The sequence below is a fragment of the Struthio camelus genome, chromosome 32 (genome assembly GCF_040807025.1).
Source record: "Struthio camelus isolate bStrCam1 chromosome 32, bStrCam1.hap1, whole genome shotgun sequence".
In the NCBI taxonomy this organism is placed as follows: domain Eukaryota; kingdom Metazoa; phylum Chordata; class Aves; order Struthioniformes; family Struthionidae; genus Struthio; species Struthio camelus.
This window is the reverse complement of record NC_090973.1, coordinates 2,783,067-2,804,663: the sequence shown is the minus strand read 5'-3', so window position 1 is coordinate 2,804,663 and position 21,597 is coordinate 2,783,067. Positions and strand designations below refer to the sequence as shown.

The 21,597-nt window shown below is 56.7% G+C and overlaps 1 protein-coding gene across 3 annotated transcripts; it reads left to right on the top strand.

The window, feature by feature from the left end:
• Positions 1-9,925: 9,925 nt before the first annotated feature.
• Positions 9,926-21,156, top strand: LOC138063464 (antigen WC1.1-like). 3 transcript variants are annotated; one of them, XM_068923097.1, is made up of 15 exons: positions 9,926-10,048; positions 11,084-11,398; positions 12,853-13,161; positions 13,399-13,704; positions 14,554-14,871; positions 14,953-15,267; positions 15,704-16,018; positions 16,712-16,774; positions 16,857-17,171; positions 17,553-17,588; positions 17,880-18,017; positions 18,766-18,861; positions 19,304-19,387; positions 19,913-20,066; positions 20,321-21,156. In XM_068923097.1, exons 1-14 carry the CDS (start codon positions 9,982-9,984, stop codon positions 19,975-19,977), a joined length of 2,742 nt encoding a protein of 913 aa, XP_068779198.1. In that variant the 5' UTR covers positions 9,926-9,981; the 3' UTR covers positions 19,978-20,066; positions 20,321-21,156. The 3 variants fall into 3 exon arrangements, with proteins under 3 accessions (XP_068779198.1, XP_068779197.1, XP_068779199.1); XM_068923096.1 differs by having other exon boundaries at positions 17,550-17,588; XM_068923098.1 differs by lacking the exon at positions 19,304-19,387 and having other exon boundaries at positions 17,550-17,588.
• The last annotated feature ends 441 nt before the right edge of the window (positions 21,157-21,597 follow it).

Genomic DNA, 21,597 nt, shown 5'->3' with positions numbered 1-21,597 from the left:
TTTGCCCCCCACCCCCCCCCTCCCCTCCTCCCTCCCCTCCTTCTCCTCCTCCTGGCGAGTCGGCTCCTGCGGGCTCGGCCCCTGACGAGAATGCGGCTTCGGCCCCCCCTCCCCCGGAGCCGCCCCCGGGGGCGGAAGCCGACTTGGCTGATGCCATGGCTAAGGACCGTCGGGAGGCCTGGGCTGCGCTCGCCAGGGAGAGTCTGGAACGGGGGGACGCGGATGTGCTGCAGGTGGCAGAGCAGCTTGCCTGCCCTGTCGCCTTCCAGGCTGCTCCGGGGGGCGGCGTGCAGGCAGTGATAACCGCCCTAGATTGGAAACTTTTGTCGCAATTGTGGGCGACTGTCAGTCAGTTTGGGGCCCACAGTGAACCAGTGAGGCAAATGCTTGACTACCTTTGGAGCACGCAGATACTTCTGCCCGCGGATTGCAGAGGGATAATTCGGTTGATTTTTACTCAGCATCAACAATTGTTGTTTAATGCCCATTGGCAGAGCTTGGTTCATGAGTCGGTGGCTTGCCAACGACAGCCGGGTGACCCCTTACACGGCGTGACGGTGGAGGAACTTATGGGCATCGGCCCATTCCTCCGCACCGAGGCGCAGGCCCTGCTGGGCCCCGATAAGTTACGGGAGGCGATGCAGTTGGTGCGCCGTGCCATTGATCGTGTTAAGGAGCCCGGTGGTGTGCCAGTGTACATGGGCATTAAACAAGGTAGAGATGAGACGTTTGGAGCCTTTATCGATAAGGCTGCAGCAGCTATAGAGAGAGCTGGGGTTCCTGAAGCAGTGCACCCTACAAAATTGTAATACTACTACTCGTAACATTCTGAGCACCCTCAGTGCCAATTGGATGATTGAGGAGGCATTGGAAAGGTTGGCCCAGGTACCTATTGGACCCCAGGCCCTGGTAGTGGAGGCCATTAAGCAACTAGGTGTCGGGTTACAGGAACAGGCTAGGACGTCTCAGACGCAGGTCTTAGCAGCTCTTGCACCTCTCCAAGCGTCAGTGGCCACCCGGCAGAATGTGGGGCGAAGTTTCCCCCGAGTGAAATGCTACCGCTGCGGGCTCCCGGGTCATGTCCGGAAGGAATGTACCGCGTCTGGTGTCTGGTGTGCTAGATGTCGTTCAGACAGCCACAACATTGGTGCTTGCCGTCGCCGTTCGGGAAACTTCAGTGGGAGCGCGAGTCGGAGCAGCCGCGCACAGACACAAGTAGCTGTTACACAACTTCCCAGCTCAGACCAGCAATGAGAGGGAGTCTCGGACTTGACCTGGCATCCGCTGTAGACGTTAGCCTCCTGACCACTCAGCCCCATCGCATTCCTACTGGGGTGTACGGTCCTGTCATGATTCAAAACAAGTCTGTGGGGGCATTGTTGCTCGGCCGATCATCAGCATCAATGTTGGGACTCTTTGTTCTACTTGGCGTCATTGACGCTGATTATACCGGAGAAATAATGATAATGCTGCACACTCCTTTTCCACCCATACGGATAACCAAAGGACAACGTATTGCTCAATTAATCCCGTTGGAGCAACTTACAAAGGAAATACCCTCGCTAGCCAACAAGGACCAGGGGGGACAAGGATTCGGTTCCTCCGGGGGACTGACTCTCCTGACCTTGACTCTAAATGATCGACCTAGACATAAAGTTGAACTTGCCTATAATGATCAACAAGTGACTCTTATGGCTCTTTTGGATACTGGCGCAGACTCTAGCATAATTGCCCCGTCACAGTGGCCCCAGGGATGGCCCCTGTTTCCATCAAACACTACGGTCACCGGAGTTGGGGGCATGACGTTTGCGCAACGAACACCTACATTGAAAGTAAAGCTAGAGGGGCGACAAGTTTCTGCTGTGTTTTCTGTGGTACAACTACCACCAACGGTGCAGTGCCTAATCGGCAGAGATATACTCGCTCAATTAGGGGTTGTGCTCACGAATGAACACCCTTTAGCCTTTTAGCCATTGCTTGGACTTTCCCAATTCCCATTACCTGGACTACCAACACACCGGTATGGGTTAAGCAATGGCCACTAAAACGGGAAAGTCTGTTTCATGCTCATCAATTAGTAAACGAGCAATTCCAACAAGGCCATTTACGTCTATCCACTAGTCCATGGAACTCCCCAATATTTGTCATAAAGAAGAAATCGGGCAAATATCGACTGCTACATGATTTGAGGGAAATCAACAAGCAAATGGAGCCCATGGGTGCCTTACAACCAGGGTTGCCTAACCCAGCCATGATTCCTGAACATTGGTCCCTGCTGATCATCGATTTGAAGGACTGCTTCTTTACCATCGACCTGCACCCTCAGGATCGGAAGCGATTTGCGTTCACTTTGCCCTCCCTCAACAGAGAGGGTCCAGATCAACGGTTTGAATGGACAGTGTTGCCACAGGGCATGCGTAATAGCCCTACGTTATGTCAGCTGTATGTAGCTGCGGCATTGCAGCCTCTACGTGAGCAATGGAAACATGTTGTAATATATCATTATATGGATGATATATTATTTGCCCAAGCTACTCCTTTTTCTGACAGCCAAATTGAGCATGTTCAGCAGGTGTTGCAATGCTCTAATCTGGTGATCTCTCCAGACAAGGTTCAACAAGTATCACCATGGAAGTACCTAGGTTGGGTACTTACTGATAAAACTGTTTCCCCTCAGAAGCTGCAATTACAATCACGGCTGCGGACCCTTAATGATGCGCAGAAATTTTTGGGAGACCTGCAGTGGCTGCGGCCCATAGTGGGCATCCCAAATGAATTGCTGGAGGGACTCCGCCCGCTTCTGAGGGGCACGGACCCTACGACAAAACTCAACATCACTCCGCATCAAAGAAACCTTATACAACAGATTGTAGACCGTGCGCTTGTGGGACATGTACACCACCTTAATGCTACCATCCCGGTTGATCTTGCTGTATGGCTGGGGCACCGATACCTAATCGGGGCTCTAGTGCAACTAAGGGGCACTGGAGAGTTGGGTATCCTCGAGTGGGTGTCCCCTGCTTTACAGCAGATTAAAACCTTAGTACAACAAGTAGAGGTTTTGGCAGATTTGATAAAACGAGGAAGGGAAAGAATCTTACAAGTTCAAGGTTGTGAGCCTTCTACGATATATCTACCCATGCGAACGAAAGACTCCTTACGATGGTATTTGCAGAATAGTGAACATTTACAAGAAGCACTGCTTGGTGCTGGTTCCGTGATTAAAACTAATAGCTTTAAATATCCATTATTACGATGGATCGGACAATGGAACTGGATGACATGCCCCAAGAGAGAGAGGAACCCTATAAAGGACGCTATAACAGTATATACTGACGCAGGGCGAAAATCGCGTCGGGCCGCCGTCACCTGGCAGGACAATAGTGTTTGGCAACAAACATTGCTCAATGCTACACCAGCAGATACGCTCTAAACCATGGAGTTGTCTGCTGTGGTTTGGGCACTGCTACACTTGCTAGGGCCCCTTAACATTGTCACTGATTCACTCTATGTGGCTGGTGTGGTTGAGCGCATCGAGGATGCCCTGGTTAAGGATGTCAAAAATGAACGCCTCCTTGCGCTCTTACATCAGCTAAGACGAGCGGTAAAACTTAGGGAACACCCATATTGCATTATTCATGTTCGTAGTCACAAATGGAATATTGGTCTTGGCGCGGGCAATGCCAGGGCAGACAAATTGGTCTCTCTCTCGGCAACCGCCCCCGTGGCCAAGACCACTTTGACTAGGGAGACTCACTCCATATTTCACCAGAATGCTAAAGGTCTCTGCCGAGAGTTTGGCATAACGCATACAGAGACTCACGGCATAGTCCGCGCATGTCCCATCTGCAGTGACCACAATGGCGGTTGCGGCTTAGGTTTAGGGGTCAATCCCAGAGGACTCTCCTCGAATGAGTTGTGGCAAATGGATGTCACACACATCCCCACTTTTGGGCGCCTAAAATATGTGCATGTGTCTATTGACACCTATAGTAAGTTCATCTGGGCAACAGCCTAGGTGGGGGAGAGAGCCTTGCATGTTGAACGACATTTACTTGGTTGTTTTGCTGTTATGGGTGTACCGCAACAACTAAAAACAGATAATGGGCCTGCGTACACCAGTCGTAGAATTGAAAAGTTTTTAGCAACGTGGGGGGTTCGCCATATTACGGGCATTCCCCACTCCCCTACAGGGCAAGCTATCGTGGAGCGGGCACACAATACCCTGAAACAACATTTAAAGCATCACGAGGGAATCGCTGACCCACATTCTCGACTGCTGAAAACCCTTTTCATCCTAAACCACCTATGTGTATTCGGCGAGGCGCGTCATCCGCCCGTTCTTATACACACCGGCACCGTGCCTCGAAGCCGAGATCATAATAATATCTGGGTCCGGTACAAGGATCCGCGAACCGGCTTATGGCAATTGCCTGCAAAGGTTCTGTTTTGGGGAAGGGGCTATCTTTGTGTTTCTGCCCCGACAGGTCCGTTGTGGGTACCTGCGAAGTGGACGAAACCTGCTCTCGATCCTTTCGCTACGGCAGTGTCTGATGCAGCTGACCCTCCAACAGCTAAAGGGTCCGAATAAGGGGAGAGTGCCAATATGGCTTCGCGGTTGTTGCCTTATAATGCTGTGCCTTACCAGCTCTGCCTTTTACTTTGCTTCCCCTCCAAATGTGTGGCTAACATGGGCTGCGAAAACGCATACCACTTCCTTCTGTCTGGCTTTAGCGTTGGCTACTGACCCTTTTCGCACATGCCTGGTGGGTATACCTGGGTTTAATGTATCCGATTTTGCTACGTTGTCCACCGGCCGATGTGATGGCCAACTTACTGATAGTGAATGTACAGCAAGACTCTTGGCAGCTCTGAACAAAACTATACCGTGGGACCCCCAGGAGATCAGGCTCCTGGGAAGCCGAATGCTAAATAGTTCGGCAAATGAGTCGGGATGCATTGAATTGGGCAACTTTAGGTGGGGTGTGGACGATCCCACATTTTGGCTTACTCCCAGGAGCTACCCCTTTTGGAATAAAACATACATGTGCGGTCCCTATAGAACCTACGAATGGGGACCGAGAGATGTAAAGGTTTGGGCTAATGACAGTGCAAAAGCATTACCTCGCAATACCTATTTAATTTGTGGGGATCGGGCCTGGCAGGGAATTCCAAGGCATGCCCATGGGGGCCCGTGCTACCTAGGAAAATTGACCCTTTTCATGCCAAATGTTACCGTGATGTCACACCTCTTGTTCAACAAGACTCACCGTGAAAAGAGAACCCTATCTGCACTTGCTCCCGACTGCAGCGATCAAGTCGAACTCTGGGTGCCCACAGCTAATTTGTTTGCATCCATAGTCCCCGGGGTGGGTACTGCTCATGCACTCCGTACTATCAGCAAACTCGCTTGCTGGATGGTGAAACAGTCTAACGTGACGACTCAGATCCTTAGTGAATTGGCACAAGATATGGAGAACCTGCAACATCAGGTCCTCCAGAATAGAGCTGCCATTGATTTTTTGCTATTGGCACACGGCCATGGTTGTACGGAGTTCGAAGGTATGTGCTGCTTCAATCTATCCTCTAATTCTGAGTCTGTTCATAAACAGCTGCAATGGCTCAAAGATCACACTAAGGACATTAAGGTCCTCAGTAACCCATTGGACAGCTGGCTCACTTCTCTTGGCATTGGCCCCTGGCTCAAAACCTTGCTCATGTACGGCATAAATGTAGGACTTATGCTGCTGCTGCTTTTGCTGATATTACCTTGCTTAGTTTCCTACCTTCGCAAGCTGTTTTTGCGCTTACTTGCTAAAGTACAGATTAACTATGTCCTACTACAAGAAAGCGGGGGACGTGTGGAAGGTATTTTGGGAAGTCGGCTACGTGACGAGAGACATGAAGACACGGCTGCAAGAACTGCTTGGATGTAACTGTGTGTCAGAAGGCAATGTGAAACGCGCCTGGGTCGCGTGGATTTGGGGAAGTGTCTGGTTGAGCGGATGTGGGGTTGAGGCTAGGTTTTGTATCAGCAAAAATGCCGGTACAAACAGGCTGACCGCATCTGGCTGTCGGGCATGATAAGTAACTAATGTTAGCAACCTATAAGGAGCTTGGCTGTTGCAATATGTATGAGCTAATTAACTCTATTATATAAGTCATGAAAATGTGCAAATAATCTGAGGCTTGTGATCATCATCGGATGAGCATGTCTCCCGTTGCTTCCGACAGGCATTGAAACGCCGGCGGGTGCCCTGGCGCTGGGGCGGGGGCAGCGGTGCTGGCGGCCGGGCTGCTTTCCTCCAGGAGCTCCCGAAGGTCAGACCGCAGAACAGGAGAATGCTTGTTGCCCTTGATGATTTGCCGGGTTTGCTCAGCCCTGGGGAAGGAACCAGACTGCTGAGCTGTGGGAAGGCTTCTCTCTCTGCCTGGGACGTGAGGCCCCACTGTCTGCAGCTTCATGAGCGCAGCTCCCGTGCAATCCTGCCACTAGAAAATGGTGCCAAGAATTACTTGCAGGCTGTTCTCCAGTTCCTAAGTGTCACAGACTAGGGGTAGGTAATACAGAGCAGATGCTGATCTTCTTTTGGGGTAGTAACTGTACAAAATGGGTGTTTTGCTGCACTGTGTGATGCCACAAGGTGAACCAGGGAGGCCGTTCAGGAGCTGGCTCACCCTTGGGGGAGGGCAGGGGGAGCGGCAGGGGGCACTAGCTGCATGGCCGGGATGTGGGTAGTGAGGTCGTGGCTGTCTACAAGAGCTATGCCAGAAAATCACCTTTGTCCAATCAGTTCTTTGCCAGTAGCTGACAGGCCAGCAGGAGGCACATGGCTCGGCTATTGATGATGAGGTCACTTCTGCCAGGGTAGCTGATAGGCCAGCTGCAGGAACAAGGCTTGGCTGTTGGTTGTGAGGTCACTGCTGAGTGATGAACTGGTTGGATCACAGCAGACACATGGCTAGAAAGGTGAATGTGAGTCACTTCTAGCTGAGCAGTTGGTAGGGCAGCGGCAAGTGCGTGGCTGGGATGTGTGCTCTGGAGATCACTTCTGCCTGAGCAGCTGATAGGTCAGCATGTCTCATGGCAAGGGAAGTTGTAGTGCGGTAACTGCTGTCTCAGAGGCTCATAGGCCAGGGACAGGCACATTGTTGTGAAGGTGACTGTGAGGTCACCTCTTTCCAAGTCTCTGATGGGCCAGCAGCAAAAGCACGTGGCTGGGAATTGACTTTTTGGTCACTCCTGTCCCAGCAGCATATAGGCCTGCAACAGGCACATGTAAATGTAAATGTCGCTGTGAGGTCCCTTCTGTGGGAGAAGCTGGTAGGCCAGCAGCATGTTCATGGCAGGGGATATTCTTTTGAGGAAACTTCTGTCCCTGAAGCCTAGAGGTCAGCAGAAGGTATATGGTGGGGGTAAGGACTTGGGAGGTCAATTCTGAGACAAAAGACTTAGATGTTGGCTGTGAGGTCACTTCTGTCAGAGCAGCTCATAGGCCAGCAGCATGCACATGAGTTTGTTCCACTCCATCATCATTATTTAGTGCTAGTACATTTAAAATGAAGGTGTTATACTCTGGCAAACATGGACATTGAGTGTGACTTTGTACATTCTGTTAAGCAGAAGGTTGAAGCCTACCAGGAAGCCAGCAAGACTTTTATAGGCCACTAAATGAATCCAGAGCTGGTGTGAGCAGTAGCATTAGTAATCTCTGCTTTCCAGGGTCTTTGTGCTGTAGAAATTACCCTGTCCAACAGCAGGGAGCTTGTTAGGTTTTCCTACGAGGTCTGCACTGGGTCTCTGTTCTTATGTCGTCACCTGCTTTAATATCTCCTTTGGGACTGTAACATGCTAGACGTCTCTGCTTCTCTGTCCAAGTATGTTGTGATTGGAGAATGGGTGTAAAGGCTCTTGGAGGGGACAGAGGTAATGTCACCCCCAAAGAAAGGCATGAGAAAAATGTCTAGAGAGGCCTCTTTTTGGCAGCAGAAGAGGCACAAGAGAGAGGAAAGAGGTGGCCAAGTGAAGCCCCTTGGGACCACTTCATCTGATTCTCTGAGGTTGGAACTGAACATGACCAGGGCTGAAAAGGAATGTTCTGAGAAAGTCCACTTTCAAAGCCTTTGGGGGAATAAAAGCAACTTCACGGGATGGAGAGTTGGCCTTGCTGTGTTTCCAGGCCCTTGGGGGCCCTGCCTGCTGCCATGTCTAGTCCTGTCCCCTCTGTCTCCCTGATGCACCATGCTAAGGCAGCAGAGACCTGAGACTCAAGATCCAAGCCATGTGCCTTCTACTGGCCTATCAGGTACTCAGGAAGAAGTGATCTCGCAGTCAATAGTCAAGCCCTGTGGTTGCTCCTTGCCTATGAGATACTCAGGCCTAAGTGACCTCACAATCAACCTACAAGCCCATGTGCCTGCTGCTGGCCTATCAGGTACTCAGGCAACAGTGACCTCACAATCAGTATCCGAACTATGTGCCTGTTGGGAAGGTAAATATATTGAATGAAAGGTGCTCCTGGGAGGATAAGGAAGCATCACATGGAAGAGGAACATAATACAGTAATGTGAAAAAAGAAAGTGACAATAATATTCAAAGAGCCTGATACAATGCCTGAGCGTTTCTCAGTAGAAAACCACTCAGTAAGTCGAAAAGTAAAATACATAACCATGTGTGAAAGTATAATGGCATTGAAATGTATGAAGGCGTACAATAGCAGCATGGTGAGATGCAGCATCACTAATGAGAAACTGCAATGAAATGTGTGTGCTGTTTTGCATAAATGACAGCGTGCGATGGATGGGAGTTACAAAGAGATGGAGAGGTGCTGGGTGCCGGTGGCCCTGGGCTGGAGCAGTGCTGTGAGTTGTGAGCCCTGGGACCCTGCTGCACAGGAGATACCTGTCCTCCTGCCTGGCCCTGAGTGTAGGGGCCCAGGAGAAGTTTGGTCACCTGCGGGGAAAAATCCCCCTCCAGGACCCGAGCCCAGCACCTGTATCTGCAAAGGCAGCAGGAGCAGCCCCATCCCTGGGAGCAGGTTTGGGGCTGGAGCTGGCACAGTGGCTGCGTGCAGTGACGCTGCTTGGGGCACTGAGCCCAGAGAGAAACCACCATCTTCCTGGCTTGGGCGCTGCTGCAGGGAGAGCGTGGCGCAGGCTGTCGAGGTCACGTGGGCTGTGGTTTGTGCACCTGCAGGTGAGGCTTTGATCTCCCGATCAGCCCCTGCGAGGGAATAACGGGCCCTTGGGGGAACTCCCAGAGAGTCAGGGGGGTCTGAACGCCTGGGCTTCCCTGTCTGCTCTCAGAGGAGTGAAATGCCCCAGCTCCCTGCTCCTGGCCAAGGCACCCACCTCAGGCTGTCTGGGAAGAGATCAACGAACCCGAGCTCACGGGATGGGTCTCTGGCCATGGCAAAGGGGCCTTTCACTGCTGCCGCTCCTGGCACAGCAGGGCTGTAGCAGGGTCAGGGGCTGTTTCTGTTTCCTTCCCTTCCTGACACAGCTGTCCCAGGTGCAGTCCCAGCTCCATGGTCCCCTTGGCACAGGGACAGCCAGACATTCGCACCTTGGGCACCAGGGCACACACTGTGTATGAGATACTCAAAGCTCCCAGTCCCCACACTGGGGTACAAGGGGCGACAGACCCATTTCCCTGCCACAGTCTGCCCTGTCCCACTGGGGTGAGTCCTGTGATGATGCCCCAGAGCAACGACCGTGACATCCGCAGCAGAGCCATCTCTCATATATGGTCATGAACGGCGCTGGAGAAGTTCATTGGAGGGCTGGGCTGTGTCAGAAGGGAGATAACCCCAGATAAAGTCTAAAAAGGTGCCTGCTGCTTCGATTGGCTCCTCCTGCAGCTGGGCCAGCTCCTGCAGATGTATATTTCCCTCCCGTCTTTGTTGTCCCTTGTGAGTCGCCGGCAGCTGTAGCAGGGAGTGGGGTGCAGCAGGGCAGTACCGTCAGGGCAGGAGGCTGCGGATGGAGGCAGAGGGACTCCTCGTCCCTCAGGTGCTGTGGCTGCTCCTCTGGGTGCAGCCCTGCAGGGGTAAGTGCCTGCTTCCTTGTCCCACGGCCCTGGGACCAACGGGCACCAGTGGGGTCATCGGGATCCCTCTGGAAAAGGGGTTTCATCCCACAAAGCAGTGAGACAAGGGGCAGAAGGTGCTCAAGTCCATCCACCCTGTGTGTTTCCTTGTGCTTCTGTGGGTGGGAGAAGGGTATTTGTGCTTCCAGGGCTCATGTGCTTATGGCAGCTGGTGCCTAAGTGTGTTTATAGCTACCCGATCTTGGGCACCCTTTTGGGATGCCTTGTTCCCCCAGCGCTGTGTCCCTGGAGCTGGCAGTGGGTCAGCTGTAGACTGCAGCACTCAGTGATTCCCAGGGCACAGCCAAGCCCCGGAGTGCCTCGGAGGGTTTCTGTGCTGTTCACTGCCCTGTGGTTGGGGTGACCCTCACCTGAGGAGGGGCAATTCCCCCCCCCCCGGAGAGAAGGGGACCAGGGTGCCTACACCCACAGCCCAGCAGAGAGGTGTCCTTCCCTGGCCAAGGTCAGGGGCTGGATTCATGCCTGTGGCAAAGGCATGGTAGAAATAGGACTGGTAGAAATCGTGGGGATCATCTTGGTGCTCCCTGGGGACCTGGAAAGTCCTATGGGAGGTGGGTGGGGTTGAGTGGTGCCTAGGGCAGACAGTGGGCAGGGGGTCTGGGGGCTCTGGGAAGAGCAGCAGTGTGTGTGTAGGTTGGGGGTTCAGGGCTGTTCATAGGGTAGCAGGCTGGGGAGGAGTGGATGCTCTGTGCAGAGCCTGACACAGTGTCCAGGTGGGCATGGGCCAGGTGGAGGGGTGGGAGGAGGTGCCAAAGGCTCTGGAGTGGGAATGGCCCAGCAGGACCAGAGCTGGGCTTCCCCCAGCCCAGTGCAGCATGTGGGGAGAGGAGGGACCCCGACATTGCCCCGGGACAGCCCAGAGGGGAGAGGGCTCACACCCTGGTGCCTGGGACTAGACCCTGGGCAGGGGACGTCGCACAGCCACAGTGCTGGGGCTGGGTGCTCTCCTAACAGGACCCGTGTCTGTGTTTGAAGGTGCTGCGGAGGTGAGGCTGGAGGCTGGAGGCAGGCGCTGTGCTGGGAGAGTGGAGGTGAAACACGAGGGCCAGTGGGGGACAGTGTGTGACGATGACTGGGACGTGAAAGATGCTGCTGTAGTTTGTAAGCATCTGGGCTGTGGACCTGCTCTCCAAGCGAGTCAGGAGGCATATTTTGGGCCAGGATCTGGCCCAATTTGGCTGGATGATCTTGACTGTCAAGGCACCGAGACTGCCCTGTCTGAGTGTAGTCATGCTGGTTGGGGCGAACATAACTGCATTCGTGCTGCGGACACTGGAGTGATTTGTTCAGGTAAGGAGTCAGGCAGTGCCTCACTTTTGGGGTTGGGTCTGGGATCAGGGGACTAACCAGGCTGTGCCCTGAAGGAGAAACACATGGGCACCAGAGGAGGCCCTGACATGGCTATTCTGGCTGCCAAGCTGGGACTGTTGTTGCTGATGTCCCTGGGGAAAGCCCTGGGTGATCCCACTGCAGTGCTGCACAGACCTCATGAAGGTCCTGGGGGGCTCAGCCCACCCTCAGGCAGTGCTTCAAGCTGGGAGATGAATCCCCCATCCCCCTGCAAGGGGGTCTCTCTTGGTCTCCATCAATCTCCTCCAGTTCTGCCAGGACCTGGCTGGCAGTGCTGGGGGTGCCCATGCCCCAATCACCAGGGACGACTTGCTTGGCACCCCACAGCCAGGGAACGACAGGAGATGGCCAGGGTCGCTTGGGTCATTCCCCTCACCAATGCAAGTCCCTCGGCTGAACTGAAGGGGCTTTTCAGAGGGGAGAAGAGCAGGGCCTGGGGCAGAGGAGCAGGGTAGCATGCAGCATCTTGCACCCCATGCCCAGGGCTGCCCCACGAGGACTGGTCCCATGCAGGCATGGGGCTTGGCGGCTGCAGGGCTGTCAGCTGCTCCCTCCCATGTCACCACATGCTCAGGCCAGCCTTGCAGGGTCCCCAGGGCTGTCACAGCCCCATGGGGAATGCAACCTGTCCAGGTGGCGCTGACCCACTGTCCAGCCACTCCTGCTGGCCCCCAGCTCTCCACACTGCCCAATGCCACAGGGCTTTGCCAGCACGCACTGACACTCATCTGCTCCTGCTTTTGCAGTGTGCACTGGTGTTGGGCCAGGGCTGTACACAGGTCCCCTGCTCCTCTGCCTGGTTGCTGGCCTGTGACGTGCACCCCAGGCAGCGTGTTGTGGCCCTGCCTGGGGACACCCCTCCCCGGGCATGCGTCAGAGGGGGCAGCTGGCCCAGACATAGACCTGGTTACAGCTGCACCATTTCTGTGCCTGGGACATGTCTCCCTGCACAGACACCCCAACACCCCAGGACACCCCCGGGAACAGGTTGCATTTTGGGCTGCTCCAAGGTGATTCCTCAGCCTGGCCCTGAGCTCCCCAGAGGCTGAGCAGGCTGCAGCAGCCATGAACACCTGGGCCCATTTTCCTGGACCAGGCGCTGCAGTGCCCAGGGCCTGTGCCGGGCAGGACTGGGCGTCTGGGGCAGCAGCATTTCCCTGAGCAGCACCTGTGGCTGTGAGGTCTGGGGTAGTCACCAGTCCTGGGTGCTGTGTTGGGGGTGAGAGGAGGTGCAGGGGGCCCTGAGGGGTTTGTGTCATCAACACCCACTGACAGCTGCTGCTGGGATGTTCATGGGGCATTTTGGATGTGGCTGCCTTGGGAATCATGTGGGAGGCAGGTATATAATTGCCAGAAGCCTCTGTGAACTCCCTGTCATCGGTGGGTTTTTCCAGGATTTGTCCAGCTGGTTGGAGGAGACAGCCCCTGCTCAGGACGTGTGGAGATCAGAGATGGAGAACAGTGGAGAACAGTCTGTGACTCACACTTTGTTCTCAAAGCTGCCAACGTTATCTGCAGGGAGCTGCAGTGTGGCACAGCCCTGTCCGTCCCTGGAGCAGCTCCCTTTGGAGAGGGGGTCGGTCCCATCTGGGACAAAGAGCTGCAGTGTGTGGGGAATGAATCCTTCCTCTCCTCCTGCCCCAGGATGTCCCTCAGCAACCAGACCTGCACCCACGCGAATGATGCTGGTGTCACCTGCACACGTGAGCATTCAGGGAGGAGGTGTGAAATGCCTCCTGTGAGCCATGCGCTGTAGGGTAGGGGAGGAGGGAAGTGACTGTGCTCAGCGTGGTGTGAGTCCAGGAGGGGTGGAGTCATTGTCTGCAATCTTGAAATGATGTGGAAGGAGGAGAAAGGGCTGCTATCCCTTTGGCGTCTCCTTGAACACCTGAGGGTGCAAGAGCACAAAGCCCTCCTCACTTTTTCTCCTCTTTCCCCAGGATTTAGGCTGGTGAATGGCAGCACGGCGTGTTTGGGGCGGGTGGAGATCCAGGTGCTGGGGACCTGGGGAACCCTCTGTGACTCTTGCTGGGACCTCCCCGATGCGCACGTTCTCTGTCATCAGCTCAGTTGTGGGTTTGCTGAGTCCGTTCCTGGAGGAGGGCATTTTGGGAAAGGAACCGGCCCTGTCTGGAGAGACACCTTCCACTGTGACGGGACCAAATCCCATTTGGGACAGTGCCCTGTGACTGCCTTGGGGGCCTTCCCATGCTCACATGACAATGATGCTGGTGTTGTTTGCTCAGGTGAGTTCAGGGAAAATGCAGGATTAACTAAACCTGCCCCTTGTGTGTGACACAGCAACCCAAAGCTGGGGAGCCCATGGCAGTGACAAACTGAATTTCTTCCTGGAGAAGCCCTGGCTTCCAGTGGAGGGGTTCAAAGGGCTTTGCCTGCAGGCAGACCATTTTACCTGGTGAGGAAGGAGGAGTGAGCACAGAGGAGGCATCTCTGCCTCCCCAGGACAGATAGTTCAAGTACCGGGGGCCAGCATGAGGTCTGGGCTCCTCTACTCTCCTCCTGCAGCACAGGCACAGGATGAGGCTGCAGGACATAGTTCCCTGCTTCTAACAAACAGCCCCATCCTAGACCTGCAGAGAGTGCTGCAGACCACGATCCCACTGCCTGCAGGGGCTGCCCTGGGTGCATCCAGCAGGAGCAGTCCCTGAGGCTGAGCTGCACAGCAGGGCTGGGGTGTGCCCTCGCTTCTTGTCAGTATGCGTTTCAAACTCATGCTGTTTTGTCAGAAAGACCCTCTCCTTCTGCTTCCGGCTGAGGACACCAGCTCCCAGTCCCCGATCCATAAGGATGCAGAGGGGCAGAGACGTGTGGGCTCTCCCCTGGGTGTCACAGCAGGGGCCAGTCCCAGCGTGGAGATGGAGCAAGGCTCGTGTTCATCCTGTGCATGATTAGAGTGAAAAAAGAAAACAAATCCCTTGGAAAACTGCCATCCTTGAGCTCCTCACTGTGAGCTGGATACGGATGGGTGAGCTCCAAGGTGTCCAAAGGCATCAGAAATGGGAGACACATGGCAGGGTGCAGGGCTCCTCGGTGTCACAGAGAGTCCAGGGCATTCCCCCTCTCTCTCTGGGCAGGGCCCTCTGGCTCCCTGCGGCTGATGGATGGAGGGAGCCGGTGTGATGGGCGAGTGGAGATGCCCCTGCATGGGACGTGGAGCAGAGTCCTGGATGACCAGTGGGACATGAATGATGCCAGTGTGGTGTGCCGGCAGCTCCAGTGCGGAGAGGCAGAGCAGGCCTACAACCCACCAAAGCCGGAGCGAGGGAGGGGCCCTGTGGGTCTGAGAAGGGTCCAGTGTGCAGGGAAGGAGACTCGCCTGACCCTCTGCAACACCTCGCTGCCTGAGGCAGCACAAGCAGGAATTGCTGAGGACGTGGGGGTGGTTTGCTCGGGTGAGTCGCTCTGACAGTTCCCGAAGCACTGCACTGCCCCGTGCCGTAAGGCCTGACGAACGGGGTTTCTCCTGGCTGCAGGGAGCCGGCGGGTCCGGCTGGTGAATGGGACGGGGCGCTGTGCCAGAAGAGTGGAGATCTACTACCAGGGCACCTGGGGGACCGTCTGCGATGACTCCTGGGACCTGTCCGACGCCACCGTCGTTTGCCGTCAGCTGGGCTGTGGGGTGGCTGTGCAGGCGACCGGCTCTGCTCGTTACGGGAGAGGCTCTGGGCAGATCTGGCTGGACAACGTGAAGTGCTCCGGGGGTGAAGCTGCTCTCTGGGTCTGCCCTCACGGGGGCTGGGGGCAGCACAGCTGCAGGCACAAAGAGGACGCAGGAGTCGTCTGCTCAGGTCTGTGCTGGGAGTGGTGATGGGAGCATGGTGCCCAGGGAGGTAGGGATGAGGGGAGAGCAGGGCATGGCCGAGACTGCCCCTGGCTGCCCTGAGCCCCCTTCCTGCCCCCGTCCTGGGGACACCTGTGCACTGTCCCCATTGGACCTCGTCAGGATTATAGGGAGAGCCCAGCTGTCCCCAAGGGTTAGAGGGGAGGGCACTGCTGCACCTCAGGGACTTCTCTCTGCTCCCTGGGTGAAAGGGTGACTTGCCAGCAGTGCCCTCTGCCTCTCTGAGCCCTGAGGTAGCCAGAAGGGTCCCTGCTTCTTGGAGTAACCCTTCCTGCCCATGGATGCTGCAGAATAACCTGGGGCATTGTCAGGGGTGCTTTAGGTTTCTCTCTCCTCACCCCCGGACCAGCTTGTTCCCTCCAACTTTGTGCCTTTCCTTCCAGAGTTCATGGCCCTGAGGCTGGAGAACAGCGATGGCTGCTCTGGGCGCCTGCAGGTTTTCTACAACGGGACATGGGGCAGTGTTTGTTCCAACTCGATGACTCCTGACACTGTGTCCCTGGTGTGCAAACAGCTGGGCTGTGGAGATGGAGGGTCCATTGAAATAAACATTCCAAGTGGCAGGGTGTCTGGCCCCACGTGGCTGGATCGTGTTGAGTGTGGGAAGACAAACAGCTCCTTTTGGCAGTGCCCCTCTGCTCCCTGGAACCCACAGTCATGTGATGACCAACGAGAAGAGACCCACATCACCTGCAATGGTAAGGCTGGAGCTACCTGGGCGCAAAGGCTCACACCAGGTCTTGCTCCCTGTTCAGCAAGGTGCAACACAGAGAAAGAGCTTGGAGTGGCTTTTACTTTGCGTTTCAGGCCGTTCTGCTGTCAGTGACACAAACACAACATCAGCTCTCAGAGTGACACACATCCATCAACAATAGCTGTCCTGAGCTCCTTGCATAGCCCAAGGAGAGGTAGAGGCACCTCCAGGCAGTGCCTCTTCCACCTTACCTTGGACACTTCCAGAGGTGCCTGCTGCTCTCTGTTGCCCGTAGAGAGGGCCCAGACAACCACCTATTAGCTTGGGAAGTCCATGCAGAGCATCCCACTCATGGCTGTGGTTTGCTGAGGGAATGGGAAGGGAGAGAGTGCAACCAGTCCTGGTGGCTGAGGGTTCTGTAGGAAACAGGCCCTGGCCAGGGCACTGCTGGCACCGGAGCTCAGACAAGCCTCCCCTCTGGCAACATCCGTCTGCTCCATTGCTAGTCATTAGCCCTTGGAGGGTGAACAGTCAAGGGTAGCCCTGGAATGCAGCGCTGTTATACGCTGCATTACTGGGAGTTTCAGCTGTGTCCATGACCAAGGAGGCACTGGGAGGTTCACGCACAGGTCAGTCCTGCTCCCATCTGCATGACCCCCGTGAAGCAGCCCCTTCAGCACAGTATTTCCTTCTGCAGGGAGACGACCAGAAACCTCCTCAGCCCCAGTGGCCAAGTGCCCCAACTCTACGAGCTGCACAGGTACTGCTCCTCTGTGTGTCCTTCTTCCCTGGCCAGGCTCTCCCAGCTGCCCCAGTGATGTGGGGGTTTCTACCTTTTCCAGAGATGGAGAAGATTCGTGCCGTGGGAGGAGAGGACCGGTGCTCGGGCAGAGTGGAGGTTTGGCACCATGGCTCCTGGGGGACAGTATGCGACGACTCGTGGGGCATGAAGGACACCGAGGTTGCATGCAGGCAGTTGGGCTGTGGCCCTGCCGTGTCTGTCGTGGGGGAGGCTGTGTTTGGGGAGGGGACGGGTCCCATCTGGCTGAAGCAGATGGAGTGCAGAGGGACGGAGCTATCTCTCTGGGACTACTGGGCCCGGCCTGGGGACAGTGATGCCTGCCAGCACAAGGAAGATGCTTCTGTGAATTGCTCTGGTGAGTGGCAGCACTTCATCCCTCATTTTGGGACATGTTTCCCCAATTGTGTCCTCACAAGGCCCCAGAGCTCGTCAGAGCAAGGATGTCCCTGGGGAGGTCAGGTGTCTGGTGCCAGGTGGGGAGCAGCTGTTGTGGGGCCAGGTGTCATCAGGCCTCTGGCCGTGGGACTCCTGCATCCCGCCCCCCAGGCACATCCCCTGGGCTGCTGGTGCTGTTGTCCCCATGGCCCAGAGCAGAGGGCCCTGGGCCTCTCACGGGGACCCAGAGAAGGACAGTTCAGATGGGGCTTGTAGGGAACATCCGCAGACACACACACACACACACACGCAAATGCATCTTTCTTTCTCTCTCTCTCTCTTTCTCTCTGCTCTGCAGCAGCACCCAGGATGATGACAACATCACCCCTCCGAGCAGGTAACCTCCCCTGTTCCCTGGGGGTTGATCTCCCCAGGGCCAGGCTGTGACCTGCAGCCCGAGGGAAGGGGCTCTGTGCTGGGGTGCGAAGCTGCAGAGAAGAGGCTCTGGGGTGGGAGTGGGTGGCTTTGGGGAGGGCTGTGATTCACCCAGCAGTGTGGAGCTGCCCCTGACCCACCCCTGTGCCCCTTCCCCATGCTGCCATGTGTGGGAGGGTCAGGAGTGGGGTGTCCCTGGGCCCCTACCTCCCCCAGGCCAGAGGCTGCCTCGTCCATGTCCTTGCCCATGCAGATGCTACCCAGGTCCGTGCGAGGGAGAGCGGGAGAGTCTTGGTGCCTGTTGTCATCTGCATCATCCTGGGGGCCCTGCTCTGCCTGCTCCTGGCCCTCCTGGTGGGGCAAGTGCAAAGTGCCAGGGCTCAGCGCAGAGGTGAGTCCTTCCTCATTGGTCGCAGGGTGGACAATGCCTCTTGGCAGCCCCACGGGTGCTGTAGGTTGTCCATGAGGGGCACAAATGGAGCTGGGGTAGGGGTGCTGCCTCCTGTCCTATTCCCTGTCCCTTCACTGTCTGGCTGTGGGACACCAGCAACCAGGAGAGGAGAGAGCCCAAACCTGGGAGGAGATGGTGATGAGTGAGGAGATAAATTGCAGGAAGTGGCTGGGGGAGAAGGGAGCAGCAAAAGACATCTGAGGATGCTGCTGTCCATGCTCTGGGCAGCGCTGGAGGGGAGGCTGTGGGGCAGGAGTGGTGCCGGGAGGAGCGCAGGGCAGGGGGATCTCTCGGTGTGGTTGTCCAGTCCTTGGGCTGCTCCCTTCATCCAGCCTTGCCCACCTGTGGTGGGGTAGAGGCCATGCTATGGGCCCGTCTGGCAGAGAGAGGGGAGCTCCCTGGGGAGAGGAGACTTAGGAGTTGCTCCAGGGTCAGAGCAGGGATCGGACCCTGGGCCAAAAGGGGCATGGGGCTGTCTCAGAAGAGATAGCATGAGGGTGACATTGCCCGAGGCCATCTCCCCAGGGATGCTGTTGTCACTGGGGACGTGGCTGTGGTGCCTAGACAGAGCAGTGGGGTTGGGCTGTGAGGTCAGTCCTGGGCTAGCCCAGGGGGAAGGGCTGGGTGACTGCGTCGGGGTCTGATCTCCTGTCCCCATGTCCCTGTGCCAACCCTGCCTCTGTCTCAGGCTCCAGGAGGTCTCTGGAGCCCTTCTCTGAGGCCGTGTACCAGGAGATCAACTACAGCTGGACGTGGGAGAAGGAGGCGCAGTTCAGTCACTCAGGTCAGTGTGGGTCCCTCGTGGGAGGGAGCACGTCTGCAGGGCCCTTTCCCCTGGCCTTGACCCAGGGCAGGACCTTGGCAGCCCCCAGGCCAGTGGTCCCCGCAGCGCTGGGCCATGGGGGTCTGAGGGGAGAGCAGCGCAGTGCTGGGCTCAGGAGAGGAGCTGCCTCCCTACCAGCTCTGCCTGTCCCAGCCCAGGGCACAGTGCCTCCCTCCCTGCCCCACTGCACCCCGAGGTTGTGCCTGGCGGGTGAGGGAGGGGGCTGTCCCCAGGCAGCTTGGAAAGGCCCTTTGAGATGAGGTTGTCCCATGGGAGCAGGAGGAGTCCCTGAGCCCTCCTCCCCATGCAGTCCCTGCTGTGTGGGTCCCCATCCCCAGCAGCACTGGCCATGAGCAGGGTCATCAGGGCTCACTCCAATAACACCTTCTGCTCCTCTTGCCAGGCTCCTCTTCAGAGAGGTCCCTGACCAAGCTGCAACCCGAGCCTAGAGACAGTGAGGAGGAGGATGGTCCTGGGTCAGCACCAGGTAATGGAGGGGGAGACAGAGGAAAGGTCGGTCTCTCCTCCCTGTAGCTGTGTGACCAGCAGCAGTGTCACTGAGTGTCACCATCGGGGTGGGGAGGAATCGCCCTCGGGAGCAACTCCAGAGCAGACGAGGGTCAGACGTGCCCATCAGAGCTGGGTGCCTGCAGCCCTGTGCCCCGTGGGGTCACAGGGGGACTTCCTGGGCTTGACCTGTCCCTGCCTCCAGCAGGCCCCAAGCTCGCCCTAAGGAGCTGAGCTGCAAGGCACCGGCATCTCCCCAAGCACACAGGGAGTCTCCACAGCCAGCTCTGGTGCAGAGCTCAGCACTGCTAACCCTGCGGCTGGGCGAGAGGGATCCCTGCTGTCGCGCACACGCTCCTGCGACCCCAGGGGAGGTGGGCAGGATCCTGGGTCTCCTGTGACCCCACCAACACCAGCGTCTCAGCCCCTCGTTCCTGCACGCCCTTGCTTCCTCTGCTCTGTGGGAGGGCTCTTCTCATTGCCACCTGCTCCCCTCTCCTTTCAGATGTCCCTGTTCTGCCCAGAGGTGACCCAGCAGACGGCTATGATGATGCCAAGGGAAGTCTCTGACCCTGGGGAGGATCTTGTTCCTGGGCAGGGAGATTGGGAAGCACCTAGGGAAGCGGAGGAGGGAGTCGGACCTGGGGAGGCCCAGAGAGGTGAGGGGGAAACACAGTGGGGCTGGGGCCTGGGGTGCCGTCCGTGGAGCCCGAAGAGTCGCTGCACACTGAGAGCTCGACCTGCCAGGATGGGGAGGGAACCTGCCCCAGGAGTTTTCCTAGTGGGGAAACTGGGGGGAGATAACAGGCTGAAAATCTCAGGGAGGTGAGAGGAGGGGGAGGAAGGGGATTTACAGCCCAGGAGGGGCACACGCACGGGGCCAACTGCAACACACTGACCTTGCTGCTTCCAGGGGAGAGCCTGCACTCCCGCGAAAGTGACAGGGCTCCCAGAGCCAAGAGAGCTGCCCTATGCCTGCCCCCTGTGGACACGGGGTACGATGATGCTGAAGAGGCGTCTCTGGCACATCCCCATGAGGACACCAAGGCTGTGAGACTGGACCCTGGTGCCAAAAGGTCCCCAAGCCCAGGGCCAGGGGAGCCCACCTCTGCCATGCAGTTGGGAGCTCCTGGGACCGAAGAGAGGTCTGTGCAGCTGGGAGAGCCCTGAGTGCCAGACACCAGTCTCCCTTCTCCCACTGGTGTTAGAAATTTTTCTATTAGAGCGTTTTTTTTTCTATTTTCATGTCTCTACTTTTACGCCATGCATTGGTATTTGTTCTTATTAAAACCATTTGGGAGTTTGATCCAGAGCTGGTGCTTCCCTCCCCACGTGTTGGGGTGTCTCCTCAAGTCTGATCAGGGAGAGCAAAGCACCAAGAAACTGCAGCAGGGAAGGGGCACGTCTCGGGAGCAGCAGGCTCTGAGACAGGCTGTGTGCCTGCAAGCGCCCATGGTCCCTGGAGGGTGGGAATAGTGAGCAGCCCAGCTGGAGGATATTCCTGCTGGCAGAGACATTTCCATCCTGCAACCCACACACAAGAGTTTCCAGCCAAAGTGGGTCTCTCCACAGGGTCCTGTAATGCAGGGTCCCATAATGCCCCTCTGGGCAGGGAGGTCCAGTCTCCTCACCCTGGGAGTGCCCCCACTTGCTCTTTTCCCAGGGGCTGTGCCTGGGCCTCCCTGTCCCAAGGCATGGTGGCCACCACAGAGCTGCAGTGACAGGGTTAGCCCTGCTCTGCGGCCCCACAGGAGTGAGTCTGGAGGTGACAGCAGGGCCCTGAACACCCCAGCCAACCCCAGAGGGCTCATTGCCCAGGGATCACCTCCCCACAGCGGCTGGGAGGCAGCTCTGCTTCCCGCTGCCCCAGCACATGGCACAGAGCAGCTTGTTTGGGTGCCCGGGGCTGGGATTTCCCCTCCTCTGGCTCTGCAGGGACCCCTGTTTCCAGGGGCTGCTCCTGGTTCCTGCAGCCCTCATGGACCCCCGAGCACTCCTGGCACAGCCCAGAGCTGGGTCCTTCCCGGCAGGCAGCACCAGGGCCCTGGGCAGCTCTGGGACCCCCCTCCTGCTCCCGTCCACCCCCACCCCTCTGCCCTCCTGCTGCTGGGCTGCGGGGGCAGGAGAAGGAGCTGCCTCACCTGGGGTGCCAGGTTGGGTCTGTGCAGGGGAATATCTGTGTGCAGGGTG

Coding starts and splice junctions, on each gene's coding strand:
- LOC138063464 (XM_068923096.1), top strand. CDS start 9,982: ATGGAGGCAGAGGGACTCCTCGTCCCTCAGGTGCTGTGGCTGCTCCTC. Junction 18,862..19,303: donor GGCGCAGTTCAGTCACTCAG/GTCAGTGTGGGT, acceptor TCCTCTTGCCAG/GCTCCTCTTCAGAGAGGTCC. Junction 19,388..19,912: donor TGGTCCTGGGTCAGCACCAG/GTAATGGAGGGG, acceptor CTCTCCTTTCAG/ATGTCCCTGTTCTGCCCAGA.